The sequence below is a fragment of the Nicotiana tabacum genome, chromosome 22, assembly GCF_000715075.1.
Source record: "Nicotiana tabacum cultivar K326 chromosome 22, ASM71507v2, whole genome shotgun sequence".
Classification (NCBI taxonomy): domain Eukaryota; kingdom Viridiplantae; phylum Streptophyta; class Magnoliopsida; order Solanales; family Solanaceae; genus Nicotiana; species Nicotiana tabacum.
In genome coordinates this window covers 100,609,436-100,626,448 of record NC_134101.1, presented here as the reverse complement: position 1 = coordinate 100,626,448, position 17,013 = coordinate 100,609,436, and the positions used below count along the sequence as shown (strand labels likewise).

The 17,013-nt window shown below is 41.8% G+C and overlaps 1 protein-coding gene and 1 long non-coding RNA gene across 2 annotated transcripts; one reads left to right on the top strand and one right to left on the bottom strand.

Moving 5' to 3' along the window:
* Nucleotides 1-253: 253 nt before the first annotated feature.
* LOC107791550 (uncharacterized) lies at nucleotides 254-2,049 on the bottom strand. The gene is made up of 2 exons (XR_001649292.2): nucleotides 1,726-2,049; nucleotides 254-1,496 (listed from the first exon to the last, which is right to left on the bottom strand). It is a non-coding gene; the product is annotated as an uncharacterized LOC107791550 (long non-coding RNA).
* Nucleotides 2,050-15,325: 13,276 nt separating this feature from the next.
* Nucleotides 15,326-16,662, top strand: LOC142175999 (uncharacterized). The gene is made up of 2 exons (XM_075243022.1): nucleotides 15,326-15,792; nucleotides 16,317-16,662. The coding sequence occupies exons 1-2, from the start codon at nucleotides 15,326-15,328 to the stop codon at nucleotides 16,660-16,662; spliced, it is 813 nt and encodes a 270-aa protein (XP_075099123.1).
* The last annotated feature ends 351 nt before the right edge of the window (nucleotides 16,663-17,013 follow it).

The following is a 17,013-nucleotide window of genomic DNA, read 5'->3' as shown; positions in this document are numbered from 1 at the left end:
AAAGTAAATTAGGGGATTCATGAGTTAATTTCTCATGTTATTGATGAACAAAAAGGGAAAGAAAATGGGCCTCTACTTAGGCCCAAGCAACAATTAATGTGTTCAATTTTGGCAATGTGCTTTATACAACATCTAGAAAAAAAAAGGAGTCATGCAAAATTACACATGGCTTCGAACCATGTTCATTTGTGCGTGAAAAATCACATTTTTATGAGTGCACATAAGTCCAGTTTTTTTGGGAAGCAATTACATGTGCTGAATTTCTTTGGGATGCATTTTACTCAACTTCGTGTAACACTGTTACATTTAATACTCAATTGAAAAAACGAATACGGAATGCTAATAACATCGGTACCTTACTGATAAATACCACAAATCATGGTTCGCATATTATTCTGCAGAACCTATTCAAGATATTGAGATACACATTCTTCACTTGTTCTAAGATACAAGTACCAAAAATAAGAAAACATATATTGCCTTAAGGCAGAAGACATGCAATATCTAATACTCTACTTAGTTAACCAATCATACTTTACCAACTTGATTCAATTGGTTTTTTGAGAAATATTAGCCAACTAGTCCATACATGAACGTCTTCTACATATAACAAATTTGAGCCATTTTCTTAGGAAAACAAAACCAAAGGTAAGATTTAATAAAATATTATGCAAAATATTGTTGCTAAACTTAAAGGATACCCAAACTAAGCTAACCTTCACAAAATAAGGAGAAAAGTGAGGGGAGAAATAGAACACAAAAATAAATCTTCTTGCTACTAATTAAGGAAAAACTCCCTACCTTTCTACATTTCTTTTTTTAAAACATAAAGATACTGCAAATTAACCAAAACTTCTCAACAGTTCCAAGTTATTGCCTAAACCCAGTAGCGATTATTAGCATCTCAGACAAGAAGGATGCAGCGAAACAAATATATGAATGTTTTTAAACATGTAACATATGAATGGAGAAGAAGTGATTAACCCAACTCAAAACATACACACAGATTCTGCCATGCCTCGATAAGGAGAGTAAAACAATTTAAACCCCTCATCAAGATTCAACAGCTCCAACACTCTACTTTTATAAGGCTTCATCTTATTTTTTTTAGCAAATCACATGCTGCTTTTAACGAACCATATGAATGATTTAAATGCGACAAGTGTGCATGTATGCAATCAGCAAAAGAAACAGGCTACTACAGTGATTCTTAGCAGGCAAATCCATAGTAGATTTTCAGCCTTAAACTAGCCAAAACTCACATCCATTCACGTTTAAAATAGAGCAAACAACTATTTTACACTTTTTCATCAAATGACTCAAAAGAAGAGTTAACACTTCATTTTAAAACAGAAAAACAGAAATACAGAAATGAGATGTGTACCTAAATTTGAATGAAATCGAAACTTTGCCAAATAAAGGCTAAGGAGGAAACCAACAATGACGAACTCAGCAAAACCAAGAGCAGAAGAATAGCCGAAGATAGCTTCAAAACCCTAGTTTTTTTAAAAAAAAATGTCAACAGTCGAGAACCTCAGCGAAGAAATGAACTCGAATCCAAAATGAACTCAAACCATTTTTTGAAATGAAAAGGAGCAGATTGAAGAAAAAGGGCTCGAAGAAAGAGTGACGACTAAAAACCCTAGAAATTTTCGGCTAAGTTGTGAAGATTTTTTACGATTTTTTCATCCTAATTTTTCTCTCCCCTTAGCACAGAAGACTTACCTCCAATATATAGCCACTTGGGATTATTAAAAAATCTGCCCAAGAAAATCCGAAAATCCCTCAAGTTTTTGAACAATTTTGGGACAAATGGAGGGTGTGGATTGATTCGCATCTATCCACGACTCCATTCGTCCAAAAATTGTTCTTTTGTACAAAAATCCGCGGTTTTGAGGGAATAATCATACTCCTCTCTGACAAATCCGTTGGAAAATAGAGGTGACGTGGAGAGGGGGGACCGTTTTGAGTGAGATCGCTCGAAACTCAGGCGAGTTGAAGCCAAGCTCAGTGAAGAAGAAGCATAGTAGTGCCGCTTCTCTGATTTCTCTTAGGATTAGGGAAATTGAGGGAAATATTATAAGGAGGGTTTATATTAAGAAGAACGGGGCGGGTCGATTAATGGGTCAATCCGGTTTCTTGGACTGGGTCGAACCGGTGGGGAAAGGATTCTTTGGGCTGAAGGTGTTAATGTTTGGAGTTGGTTTAAGGGAAAATATTTGGGCCAAATTTGGGGATGACCCAATTTCACCAAATGAACTCTTCTTCCAATTATGCTTAATTATAATTCCCTTTTCTTTTCCCCCTTTTTTAATTAAAAATCCTATTGATTAAAAATTCTAAATCATCTAAAAATGTGAAATTGAAGTAATTAACTAATTATAAAAATTATAAACATTACTTAAATCTATATTAAAAGTGAAAAATCAATAAACTAAAAATAAAAGACAAACAATGTAAAGTGAGCTATTTTTGTGATTTTCAAATTTTATAAAATAAATAATTACTGATTAATTCTAAAGGTGTAAAAAACAAATCCTAAATGTAATGCATGATATTTTTGGTATTTTTCATAATTTAAATAAAAATTAAACGAGCAAGAAAAATATAAACAATTAATAAAAATCTACAAAAATTCCTAAAAATGGCAAATAATTATAAAAAATCTATTTTCTTAGATTTTGTAGGAGTATTTCATGTATGACAAAAATCACGTGCTCACAGTAGATATGAGAAGTGTGTGTATATATATTGCGAATTTTCAGTGAGAAAGCTCAAATAAAAAGAGATTGATTTGATGAAAGTCATGTGCTTGTCACATGCACGTGAGATTTTGCGATTCTAAGGGAGTACGGTGCAATCCTTCTCAAGAATATAATACAGAGTTTTCCTTAGTCCAGGTATGTTAAGGCTAAGCCTTTATTTCATTTTGGCATGATCTCATAATTACACGCGTTTGATAAAGAAGCCTAAAGAAAAATCTATATCCCAGAATTTACGTATATTTTTTAGTTTTGTAAGTTACACTATTCTCTTTATCGGGACTTCATATTCATTTAAGCCTTTCCTTTTTCCAGTAAAGAGAGCATAGAGTCTATATATACAATATTATAGTATTTCCATAACCATCGAGCTATAATCGATGGGCAGGCCCTTATTGGGCAACCTCTGATCAGATGGTAAGTTATATACCGAGCCTACTGTGGCCGAGCGCTTATGAGCGAGCCCTGTTGGTCGAGATACAGAGCCTAGTATGGCCGAGCGCCTATGAGCGAGCCTACTACGACAGAACAGTTATACGAGCCTTATAGGGCCGGACAACTATTTTACTGAGCCCAGTTGGTCGAGATACAGAGCCTAGTATGGTCGAGCGCCTATGAGCAGGCGTACTACGGCAGAGCAGTTATATATATACCGAGCCTACTGTTGTCGAGCGCTTATGAGCGAGCCCAGTTGGTTGAGATACATAGTATAGTGTTGCCGAGCGCCTATGAGCGGGCCTACTATGGCAGAGCGCTTATGAGCGAGCCTAGTTGGTCGAGATACAGAACCTAGTATGGCCGAGCGCCTATGAGCAAGCCTACTATGGTAGAGCATTCTATATATATATATATATATATATATATATATATATATATATATATATATATATATATATATATATATATATCGAGCCTTATAGGGCCGGACAACTATTTTACTTACTATATTGAGAGAGTTGAGTCAATATCAGCAGGTAAGCATATCTTCAGATTATCTTTGACTTCCAGCTACTTGCGGTTATTATATTATAAGTTCAGTTTAAGCTCTTAGTATATTGCCTCACATACTCGGTACATTATTTCGTACTAACATCCCTTTTGCTTGGGGATGATGCGTTTCATGCCCGCAGGTCCACACAGATAGGTCGAGAGCCCTCCAAGTAGGCTATCAGCTCAGGAGAAAATGTTGGTGCGCTCCATTTGCTTCGGAGTTGTGTGTTTCGTTAGTATGATTTAGACGTGTATTGCTTGGTATGACGGGACTCCGTCCCGATCTTTATGATATTTATGTACTCTTAGAGGCTTGTTAGACATATGTCCTGTACGTGAAAGATTGTACGGCCTTGTCGGCCTATGTTTTGAATTTATAAATGATCATGTTGGCCTATTAGGACCGTATGCCACGTGTATATGATGATGTAATAAGAAAGATACGTTACGTTGGTACTCTATTGAGTAAGGTACTGGGTACCCGTCACGGCCCATCGGTTTGGGTCGTGACAGTTCTGGGCCATAAGATTTCCAAACAACGTATAGAGGTTGATTGGGCAAAGATCAAGATCATTGTTTACCTTGAAAATGCTAATTACAATTATATTTGATTTTGTGGATCTAAAAATACGTGATTCATTTAAATGCTAAATGTTAAGCAATAGATGCTAAGTGTGAATCAAGTAAATGAGATAAGAGCTTGAGGATAGTATACTATGTAAACCGAATGGCCGGGACTCGGGGCCTTGGATTGGCCTAAGCTGGGCCTCGAGGTTGAGCCAATGAGCTCGACTAGGGATGATCGATGAAGGACTAATAGTTCCAAGGGCCTCAATAATGACTCTTTATGATCAATGACGAATAGTAAATGAGGAACAATCAATGAAATACAATAAATGTAAGCAATAAATCAAAGGAAAGACGATGGAGAGTGTTTTAAGTTAGAGAGCAGAGAAAGTTCTTGTTATTGTAGACTGTTGATGGGGGGAGGCAGTACAAGTAGAGATCCCCAAATTTGAGGAAAGCATAGTGGCACACAAAGTTGGCTTCCTCGGCGTATACACATACCCCTTCACTCTAGGTCCTGTAGACCCTTATTCCTCGCCGATAGATCCAGTGATTCTTGACTTTTGTCATTAGTACCGAGTGAAACTAGGTCAGATCTATCCTTCTTTCTGGAGGATTGTTTACATGCTCAGATATTTCTCTAATCGGGTCGAGGGAATGACCTTCACCCTCAACCATTTGATCAGATTATACAGCCCTCATCTCTTCCGAGGGTGTTTAATCAAGATTCACTCTCGATCCTCCAAGAGATTCTTTTCAAGCATTGATGAGGACAAAGACTGGGGATGGATGAGCCGGTTTGTTAGAGTAAGAACCTCGAACATCATCCCTGCTGATAGGATGTCATTCCCGGAGGAATGGAATATGAAGCGTGAGTATTATTACATCGAGCACATTTTACTACCCCATCTTCTTCTTCTGAATTGATTTTATCTTGATTATATAGCCACCATTTGGTTTCCCAACACGGTCCAGGACCTCTCGGGATGGATCAGGTGTTTAGACTTCGCTTTTCCATACGGCGAACGTGTTTGGCGTGATTTAGCCAAGACGCGGTGGCAAGCCAAGAACCACGGTAAGCCCTTCTTGCTATCGTTTCCAAATTTCATATAAGTATTCTTGGTGGTTGTAAGTTTAATACATCATGACTGTGTAGGCCTCGGGGATGGTGGGTTGATGAGACCACCCTCTGCTGGTGAAGAACAAATCTCAAAACCCGATAAGGGTAAGAAGAGGAATAAGGAGGCATCAACCGAGTCTCCAGAATCAAAGAAACCCAAGGTTCGCAAGCCTAAGAACGATGCCACAATCTTGACTTCGACTGCTAAGGGAAATCTTCGTAAAGATGATGATGATGGTGATCGCCTGTGGTACAAAGGGTAAGACAGAGTGCTGATGCTCTACAAGTTGTTGGTTAGAAGGCCGTTGAGATGGGGGTTGGCCAATGTGGACCAGAATCGCCCTGAGGAGACCCTTGAGGAGGGTTTGGGCGTAGTCCCCAAGCCTCAAGTTGGATATGGTACAGTCCATGCCAGTGAATCCTCGACTAGCGAGCTTGGAGGGCCTGAATCCAAAAAATTTCGGGGTCAATAAGAAACCCTTATAGAAATTGATACCATGGGCGGCTTTGAATCCGGACCTTTATTTTCTCAGGGGGGAATAAGGGACGCCCAGAACGGGGCGCTGCCGATGTGGGTACCCCTCAGGGAGAGGATGATGCGTTCAAGGACTACTTCATTGATGTCGACGAGGACACAGATCTCGACGCCCATGTTGCTCTCGAGGAGGCTGAGAGGCTTCAAAAACATGTGATATTCTTGACATACCATTTGCGTTTTAAATTTTTACCCTTGCCTTTCTAACTTCTTTGTTGTAGGTCAAGAAATTGTATGACCAAGCCTTTTCTAAGCTTCACGATGAGCTCTCATGCCATGAGGAGGAGCTCGAAAAGCTTACCTCGGAGCTAAATGAGTTGAAGGTTTCCTCTGCCCCAAAGGAAGAGGAGTTGAGTGATCTTCGAGCAAGTCTGGAGGGAGTGCACCAGGAACGAACTAGATTTGCTGAGCAGGTAACACGTCATTCATGTGTTCATCTTTTTATTCTTATAACTTGATACTTACTATCTTGTTCCACCTTTGCAGATAGGGAAAAAGGATGCCCTGGTGGGGCAACTTCAAGAAGAGGTTGCAGCCAATGATACGAAGATCCTCGAGCTAAAAAGGCAAAATGAGGTCGTGAGCTCAGAGAAAGACCTTTTGCGAGGAGAGTGGGGCTCGACCTAGTATCTTCTTCAAAGTGCTCAGAAGGAGGTCATTGCACTATCTGTGGCCAAGGCTGAGGCCGATGAAGATGCGTCCTCATACAAGAGAGATATCTCTACCGCAAACGATCGAGCCAAAGTGATATCCGAGAAGGCTAAGTAGGAGCTGGCTCGGGCCGTTGCTTATGATCGTCTACAAGATAGGAGGCATGCCTTCGAGAAAGCAAGTGCCAAAGGTGTCGATCTCTCTGCTGAGATTGAGAAAGCCAGAACCTTGGAGGAAGAATCAGCACCTTCAACTACTTTAGATGAGGATTCTGGAAGTGATTCAGACGGTAGTGAGGGTGAGGAATAGACTCATGTCATCCTCTCTGCTTCTCCTTTTCTTTATTTTTGTAAATGGGCTCCTCGGGGAAGTTTTGTAAAGGCACATTCTGTAAATGTATTTTTGAGAATGCAAAGAGACCCTTTTGTTTCAAGTCTTCAAATTTTATTTTCCAGTGCTTATAAAAAGCTAGTCTTTTGAATTTTGATGTTGGCTCTTTAGAGATCATACTTGGGATAGTAGAGACCCTCGAGATCGGGCACCATCCCGAGACTAGATTGATAGCCCTTTTAGTGCCCTTTTGTAGTATCAGAGATCCTCGAGATCGGGCACCATCTCGAGGCTAGATTGATGGTGATATCCCCTTAGAGCCCATTATTATATTGACAGAGATCCTCGAGATCAGACACCATCTCGAGGCTAGATTGATATAGATGGCTCTTCAGAGCCCATAGTTATAGTAATAGAGATCCTCAAGATCGGGCACCATCTTGAGGCTAGATTGATACAGGAATCTTGACCCCTCGACTGTTGTATGACAACATCATTCGTATGACATGGCCATAAAGTGACCGAGGTGGTCCCGCTAGAACACTTCCCTAAAAGTAATAATGGCCTAGTCAGAATAAATTGGCCTTCAGAGTAGGCGAACAGTCGCCGCTTGCTCTATATGTGAGCTTGATTTCCTCTCATTTGAGGACTTTGCTATTTTGATCAACTATCCTTCTTGTAGAGCTTTTCTTCCTTGCATCAGTTCTTTAACCATTTTAATTCAAAGCTTTCGCCTAAGTTTTCATTTCCCTTCTCTTGTTTCATCATAGTTATGGCTGCTACGCCAAAATCCATTCACCAAGAAGAGGAGAGTTTCACCTCTGCTTCTCACTCGGTTGGCGGTACACCATCGGCGTCCGGTGAGCTAACCTCGAGGTTATTTGTCTCGAGAAGGGATTTTACGTTAGAGAGACCACCCAACATTTAGGGCCGCAGGGAGTATGCATCGAGGTTCATCTCATCAATAGGAGAGAAACACCTCCAAGCAGTTAGGAGAGACTGCGGATGGGGAGAAAAGGTGCTTCTGCAGGTACCTTCCATGGAAGAGAGCATCATGGCTCATGTAGAGGGGTTTTTGAATGTATACACGTACCCTTTTACATTCGGCCCTCTCGATATAGTCGTGTTCGAGTTTTGCAGAAGGTATCGGGTTACCCTAGCACAGGTTCACCCTTCGTTTTGGAGGATAGTGTTGATGATAAGGTACTTTGTAGATAAAGCCAGGCTCGAGTTCACCCTCAGTCATGTTGTTAAATTGTACCATCCCTTTCATTACTGAGGCCTCATTACTCTATAACGTCGATCCACCCAGCCTTTTATTGCCAGTAATGAAGAAGACGGGGACCGGGTGGATAAGTCAATTTGTCCGAGTACGGACTGTCGATATTATCCCTATAGAGTTCCTTCTATTTCCTGAGAAATGCAATTTCACACGTAAGAGATACACTTGTGTTTTATCATTTTTGTTCATGTTGGAGGCAGACTGCGTAAAGATGTTTTTCTTTCCTTTTATACAAAAACCCTGTGGCTGCCAGACGAGGTCCCCGGCCTGGCGGATTGGACTTGAAAACTGGCAGCAGTGGCGAGATCTATCTAAGGGTAGATGGGAGGCAAAGCAACACAGTACATGCTGTGTGGTTTATTTTCTTTGAAATGTACTTTCTTTTATATGTATTAACTCCGTCACCACAGGCATTGGAGGATTTTATAAGATGAGACCGTGTCCCCTTGGAGAGGAGGAAGGATCATCGGCTTCGGGGCCGAGGAATGATAACAAACGGAAGGAATCCTCGAAGGACGAGGGTTCCCATAGCGAGAAAAGCTCTGCTCGGAGGCTCAAAGAAGATGTATCGGCTGAGTTTACAGCACCTGAGGCTTCTATCCTGGGAAAAATGGTTCCTCCTTTGCCGCCGTCTTCTTTTTCCGTCGAAGTTACTTTGAGGGATAAGGATTTTCTGCCCCCATCTTCTTCTCCTGTCAAAGGTACTTCGAGGGATATAGATTTTTTGCCGCCGTCTTTATCTCCCGTCGAAGGTACTTTGAAGGATATTCGAGGCTAGGGGCTGCCTAAATCAAGCGAGGTCTCGAGCGATCATATTTCCACTAAGAGCGGTTCAACTGGGCGGATGAGACCAGACCAGTAGATGTATGCTCAACTTTTGAGTAGGTTCAACAGCTCTGTTCTGTGATGTGTTTTGACTTTATTGGTTTTTTGGTTTTACATTTTCATTTTCACACTGAGTTTCTTTTTCATAGGCCTTTGACAAGATCAAGTCCGAGTTGCTCCGCCATGAAGCCAGGTTGCGAAAAACCTTGGACGGGGAGAAATCCTTTAGGCTTCTTTGTGGTAAAAAGGCGAAAGAGTTGAGACACCTTCAATACGAGATGAATCGAAGCCTGAACTATGAAGTCCGCCTCGAGAAATAGGTAACCTTTGTTTCGAGGGAATGCATGTTTCTTCTTCTACCCTCAGAGATTATTATTTTGATACTTCAGTTGCAGAGTAAGACGGAGGACCTGGAACACCTTTGGGGCTAAGTTGATCAAGCCAGATATGAGTGTAATGAGCTAAGGGCTCAGATAGATGCCCAAGTTGCGGCCAAGAAGAATGCTTTGGCTAAGACTTCTGCCCTCGAGGTGCAACTCCGTAATGCTCATGAAAATAGCTCAGTTCAGATGAGTAGGATTGTAATGCTTGAATCTGGCCTTTTGAAAATGAAGGTCGAGGTCATGGACGCCCGGGCTGAAGTTGAAGAGATTCGAGCTAAGGCTGATAAGAAAGTGGTCGTCTATTTAAAAAACACTACCAATGCTCAAGCTGAGTTAAGAGGGGCTTCTGATTGGGAGAGCAGAAGCAATGAATATGCCTGGTGCAAATCTCGGAGGGAAACCCTCGAGGAGATCCATACTAGGGGCTTTGATCTCTTGGAAGAGATAGAGCATGCCAAGGTGGATGAATACAATGCCAAGTTCCTGGTATCTGATGCCGAAGATAATGAGGGAGAGGCCGATGGGGCCGCAAACCCCGAGGGGAAAATAGGCTAGGCTTTTCCTTTCTGATTCTACATATAATGCTCTTAGAGAACATTGTAAATGAAGACTTTATTGTTTCACATATACATATAAAAAGAAGCCTTTCGGCTTTCCCCTTCCATGAATTTTTCTTTGCTTGAGTATGTCTTTCTTTGTTTTGAATTTTGACATTTGTCAATGATTAGCCAGATGAATTGGCCTTCGAGGTAAAAACCTTAGGTTTATAAACCAACCCAAAGGCTTGTTGGGCTAGTCCGTAGGCTCTTACGCATTTGCCCTTAGGTGCTTTTTAGTTAACCATTTTGGGCTCAGTCTTCGAGTCAGGTTTCAACTTGAGTTCATCGACCCTTAAGTTTTTGAATTTTAAGATGGTTCTTAGGTTCTTCCACGTTGGGTCGGCACGACCTCTAATATGTGCTAGCGCTTAGGCTCGTACACGTTGGGTCGGTACGACCTCTAATATAGGATGGCACTTAGGCTCTTATGCATTGGGTCGGCACGACCTCTAATATGTGCTGGCGCTTAGGCTCTTACACGTTGGGTCTATACAACCTCTAATATGACTTTATTTTTCCCTCGTTAAAGACTTTTTGAAATTTTGTGTTCGTCCGACTTTTTGATGGTTCGATAAGAACCTCGATTGTGAGCCGTTATGTAATGACAAATGAGCACCTCGAGAGGTTTCGCTAGATAGTTGAATTATCTCGAAGCCTTTTTATTGTTTGGAGCTGATATGATCGAAGCTCTTTTGCTTATGCCAAGGGTAGCCTGATTAACCAGTTCTTTTCGAAGTATTTTCGAAGTAATTGAAGGCCTGTGATTTTATGGCAATGGTCGGGCACTCCCGAGTCGCGATAGTTTGTCCAGATCCTTATGACCGTAGTCATTGTATTTGGCCGTAGCCTTTTAGTCCCCGAGTGAGGTAGCCTCAGCGTTTTATATCGAGGGTATGCCTTTTTAGGGGTCTTATAAGTTCGAATATATAGACTTGACTTTAAGATCGGGATTCTGCCTTTTGTAAGGTCTTATAAATTTGAGCATGCCTTACTTGAGGTCTTACAGATAGGTTACTTGGCACAAGTATAATTTATGCCTTGCTTGAGGTCTTACAGATTTGGTGTTACCTTATGGAGTCCTTATGAACTTGAGATTGCCTCATAGAGGTCTTACATTTTCTAGAATTGCCACATGGAGGGCTTTCGGGCTCGAGGTTGCCCACTTGGGGTCTTATGGCCTCGATTTTTTAATAGCTCGATGGGGTGACAGTCCACGACAGTCCCCGAGACATCAAAAGTTTTTGGCTCTGGAGTCATTCTTTGTAAACTTGATGTTGCCTCATTGAGGGCTTATGAGCGCGAAGTTTCCGGCTTGGAGGTCTTATGGCTTCGAGTTTTTTGTGTTAGTTCCCGAGTGTTCGGGAAATTTCTGGCCCTGGGGCCGTTTCTTGTAAAAATAGCAAACATCTTTAAAGCGCAAAGTGTTTTGATGGTAAAAGATGCTCTTTTGATTACTTGGTACAAGTATACATGTTTTCGTCGTTGGGGGTTCGATTATTCTATGCGGACATGGTTCATTTGACCGTTTGACACGTTACATCATTTTTCTATGGAGACCTTCTTTGGCTTATCTTGATTTCTCCGGGGAGGTGATCCGCCGAGGGATACCCCCCAGTATTCGAGGTTGATTGAAGAATACTTGTTAAGTTCTCCTTGGGTAGCATATAGATGTTGCCTTGTTAAAAACCTTGCCGGTAAAACCCTTCTTGGGATAAAATCCGATCGAAGGAAAAGAGTGCAACACATGCTTTAAAATCCAAGGTCTTCAACCTGGAAGGTGCTTCAATTTTTCTAACCAGACACCTCCACACAGGTTAGTGTAAGGTGTAAATAAAAAGGGAGACGGTTATACCTTACTAGCGATGGCATTTCGAGCCTCAATATGCTTCAACTGCTTGCTCCTGGGATGCGGTACGGTCCTTTGCTCATTCACTAGGGTGCAGCCAAAAATGTAGCTTTTGATTTCTACTTTGTTGTTTGCTTATCTTTTGGCTCCTTTGATGTTGAAGGTGTCGATGTCGGTGCTACATCGTGCACCGCGAACATCTCTCTTGCTGCATGCTGCTCCTCATATACCGTTTTTATTTCGTCCTTCATTGTAAACTTCATCATTTGATGAAAGGTTGATGGTACTGCTCTCATGCAGTGTATCCATGGCCTTCCGAGCAAGGCATTGTACCTCATGTCTCCTTCGATGACATGAAACTTGACGTTTTGGGTTGTGCCAACCACGTTGACAGGGAGAGTGATCTCCCCCTTTGTTGTCTCGCTTGCCATGTTGAATCCGTTGAGGACTCAAGAGACAGGCATGATCTGGTCGAGCAGTCCAAGCTGCTCTACCACCCTCAACCTAATAATGTTGGTCGAGCCACCTAGATCCACACGCACACGTTTAATTTGAAATGTATTCATAAGGAAAGAAATTACCAATGCGTCGTTATAACCTCGAGTTCGTTTTTCCTAGTGATGGATATTTTTGTTCGTTTGACAATGGGTTCCTATGGGATGTCGACTCCTCCAACTATCATTTGGATGACATGTTGGGGCTCTTCTGTTTCATTTTTTCTATTCGCCTCTCTTTCCCAAAATTGATTTTTGGCTCGGTCGCTGAGGAACTCTCGAAGGTGCCCTTTGTTGATTAGTCGGGCCTACTTCTTCTCGGAGCTGTTTGCAATCTTCCATCCTATGACCGTGTGTGCCGTGAAATTCGCACACCAGGTTAGGGTTCTTTTGCGACGTATCTGATAATATGGGTTTTGGCCACCTGGTGTCTTTGACTTTACCTATGGCTGATACGACGTCCGAAACGTCAATGTTAAAGTTGTACTAGATAATCGAGGTGCCTTCGTCGGTCCTGCATGTCTGTTGAATCTGGCTCTGCTCATGAGTCCTCGAGGATTCTGACCTCGATTTATCCTTCGATCGCTTCGGGGTATATTACGCCTTGGGGCGTTCCTTCGATCTTTAGTGTATGGTTGGTACCTTTCCATGTTTTGCTTTAATTCCTTTTCCAGGAGCCTGCTAGGATATACTGAGCCCGAGGGGGCTCCTAGTTGGTTGTCCTCGACCCTAATCTTTGATTGATACCGGTTGTGGACATCTGCCCAGGTTACGGTGGGATATTCAACCAAGTTCTAATTTAGCTGCTTCGAAGCTATCGAGCTTCGTTCGTTCAAACCTTGGGTGAAGGCCTACACTACCTATTCATCGGAGACTGGTGATAATTCCATTCGATCCATTTGAAAGCGAGATACAAACTCCCGTAGCATCTCATTTTCTCTCCGTTTGATTTTGAAGACGTCGGATTTCCTAGTAGCAACCTTGATGGCACCAGCATGTGCCTTTATAAAAGAATCTGCCAGCATGGCAAATGAGTCTATTGAATTCGAGGATAGGTTATGATACCACATCATGGCCCCTTTCGAAAGTGTTTCTCCGAATTTTTTCAACAGGACAGATTCAATCTCGTCGTCCTTCAGGCCATTTCCCTTTACAGCATAAGTGTAAGCAGTGATGTGCTCGTTGGGGTCTGAGGTTCCATTGTACTTCGGGAGATCGGGCATTCTGAATTTCTTCGGGATGGGTTTTGGAGCGGCACTTGATGGTAATGACTTTTGTACGAATTTCTTTGAATCCACACCCTTCAGAATCGGAGGTGCGCCTGGGATCTAATCGACCCTTGAATTGTAGGTATCCACCTTTTTTGTCATTAGCTTCTATATTTTTTTCGCCCGATTCAATCCTCTTTGTGAGGTCTTCGAGCATTTTAATAATAGCGGGGTCGGTTACTGACCCGTTATTGCTCGATCTTTCCGGTACCTGATCGGCTCGAAGAGCCATTTCCGGTGCTATTGTGCTTGGAGTTTTTAGTGGCTTTGAAGTTGAGCAATCACCATTTGTTTTGCCTCCAACATCTCAAAAATGACGTGAAGGCTAACCTCTCGTTCCTCTCGAGCTGGGGTTTTTTGAGCTTCTTGTTGGTTTTCTTGGCGTATATTCCCGTTAGTGTGGGAACTTATATCGACGTGTTGGGCGTTGCATGAGCCCATATCTATGGGGATTGGTTCTGGTGCGTCCTTAGGTTTTCACAGTGGTACACCGGCGCTTGGAACAACTACACCATTCTCTCCATAGTCCTCAGGACCGCTGTTTTCAGGTGCATTCACTGAGCTAGACATTTTGACCTGAAATTAAAGATTCTTGGACAAGAAAAAGTGTGAAGAATAACTTTGTGTTTTCAGTAAACCAGCAAAAAAACAATCACTATTATTTTTAGCCCCATGGTGGGTGCCAAATTGTTTACCTTGAAAATAGTAATTACAATTAGATTTGATTTTGTGGTTCTAAAAATATGTGATTCATTTGAATGCTAGCTGTTAACCAATAGATGCTAAGTGCGAATCAAAAAATGAGATAAGAGCTTGAGGATAGCATGTTATGCAAACCGAATGGCCGGGACTTGGGGTCTTGGATTGGCCTAAGCTGGGCCTCGAGGTTGAGCTAATGAGCTCGACTAGGGATGATCGATGAAGGACTAACAGTTCCAAGGGCCTCAATAATGGCTCTTTATGATCAATGATGAATAGTAAATGAGGAACAATCAATGAAATTCAATAAATATAAGCAACAAATCAAAGGAAAGACAATGGAGAATGTATTAAGTTAGAGAGCAGAGAATGTTCTTGTTCTTGTATTAAATATCATGTCCCTTTACAAAATGACAAGGGTCCCATTTATATAGGAGGGGGAATCCCAACATAGTACATATGCATTTATTACAAAGATAAATAGCTGGTACAACTATTTAATATCACAGTACGGACTTGTACTATTCTTGTAGACTTGGTCAGCTTTAGCCACGTGCCTTTTGGGAATTTTCCGCTTGTCTAAGATAGCCACTGATTTGCACTGCCTCAAGGTCGAGCATTGGGAACCCTCGGGGTCAAACCTCGAGATATGCTTCGAGGCTTCTGAAGACGGGCTGTGAAATACCATAATGATCACAAAACGGACTCTCCGATTTTAGCTGTATAAAATCATTTCCAAACTTCCTCCTCTCACTTTGGTAAAACGTGTTCGGAGCTTTCTAGGGCATGCCGGTTTTTATAGGCGACTCATCAAATACTTCTCAAAGATTGCAAGTCCCATGTGCAAGCTCCTTGAAAAAGATGCAAAATTTGATTTCGATGGGAAGTGCCTCAAAGCTTTTGACGAATTGAAAGCGAGGCTCACCATGGCACCTATTATTGTCACACACGATTAGTCTCTTCCATTTGAACTCATGTATGACACCAGTGGTGTAGCTATTGGGGTGGTACTTGGTCAACGGCATAACAAGATCCTTCATCTTGTCTACTATGCAAGCAAGACCCTCAATGGCACACAAATGAATTACACTATGACTGAGCAAGAACTGCTTGGCATTGTCTATGCTTTTGAAAAATTCCGAGCCTACTTATTGGGGTCCAAAGTGATAGTTTACACCGATCATGCTACTCTCCGCTATCTTATGGCAAAGAAGGATACTAAACCAAGATTGATTATGTGGGTTCTTTTGTTGCAAGAGTTTGACTCGAAGTCAAGGATTGTAAAAGGACAGAGAATCAAGTTGCGGACCACCTATCTAGGATTGAAGAGGCAGGGAGACCAAAAGAAGATCTTGAAATTAATGATGCCTTGCCAAATGAGCAGATATTGCCATTGTCTAGCACCTTTGCTCCTTGGTATGCAGAAATCCCTAAATTCTTGGTTAGTGACGTCATTCCCCATGGATTGGAAGCTTACCAAAAGAAAAAATTCTTGTGGGATTGTTGGCCATACTATTGGGAGGAACCCTTTCTATTCCGTATTTGTGCCAACAACATCATTCAGCATTGTGTTTCGGAAGATGAGGTAATGCAAATTCTCAAAGCATGTCATGACTCCCCAGTTGGGGGTCATCATGGTGGAAACTGTACTGCAGAAAAAGTGCTTTAATATGGCTACTATTGGCCATCGATCTACCAAGACGCAAGTCAAATGGTCAAGGTATGTGATCAATGTCAAAGACAAGGGTCAATTTTTAGAAGAAATGAGATGCCTACCAACTTTTTAATGGAGGTCGAAATCTTTGATGTGTGGGGGATAGACTTCATGGGTCCCTTCGTGAGCTCTTATGGCATGACATACATCTTGGTGCTTGTGTACTATGTCAACAAATGGGTCGAGGCAATTGCCTTACCTAACAATGAGGCAAGAAAGTGTGACCACTTTCTTGATTTTGGTACCCCCAGGTCCATCCTTAGCAATGGTGGTTCTCACTTTTGCAACAAGGCCTTCACCGGACTGCTCGAAAAGTATGGAGTCAAGCATAAGTTGGCCACCCCTTATCATCCTTATTCGAGCGGCCAGGTTGAAGTTTCCAACAGGGAGATCAAAAACATCCTAGCAAAAATTGTGAATGCAAATAGGTCTGATTGGTCAAGGAAGCTAGATGATGCATTGTGGGCATATCACACAGCATTTAAGACTCATATTAGCACCTCACCATACCGGTTGGTTTTTGGTAAGGCATGTTACTTGGCAGTGGAGCTTGAACACAAAGCCATGTGGGCATTGAAAAAGTTGAATCTTTATTAGGCTGAAGCTGCTAACCTAAGAATGACACAACTCAATGAGATGGAAGAATTTCGTCTCCATGCCGATGAGAGTGCATCCATGTATAAAGAAAGAATGAAGTTTGTTTATGACCAGAAGATTTTGAAGCGGGAATTCATATCCGGTGACTTGGTCTTACTCTTCAACTCAAGATCAAGTTATTTCCAGGCAAACTCAAATCCAAATGGTCTGGCCCGTTCAAAGTTGTGAATGTGTCCCCCTATGGCGCTATTGAATTGGAGTCGGAGAATGGGACTCAAACTTTCAAAGTAAATGGCCAATGGGTCAAGAACTACCTCGGAACCCCAGGATAAAGGCACTTGGTAGAACAAT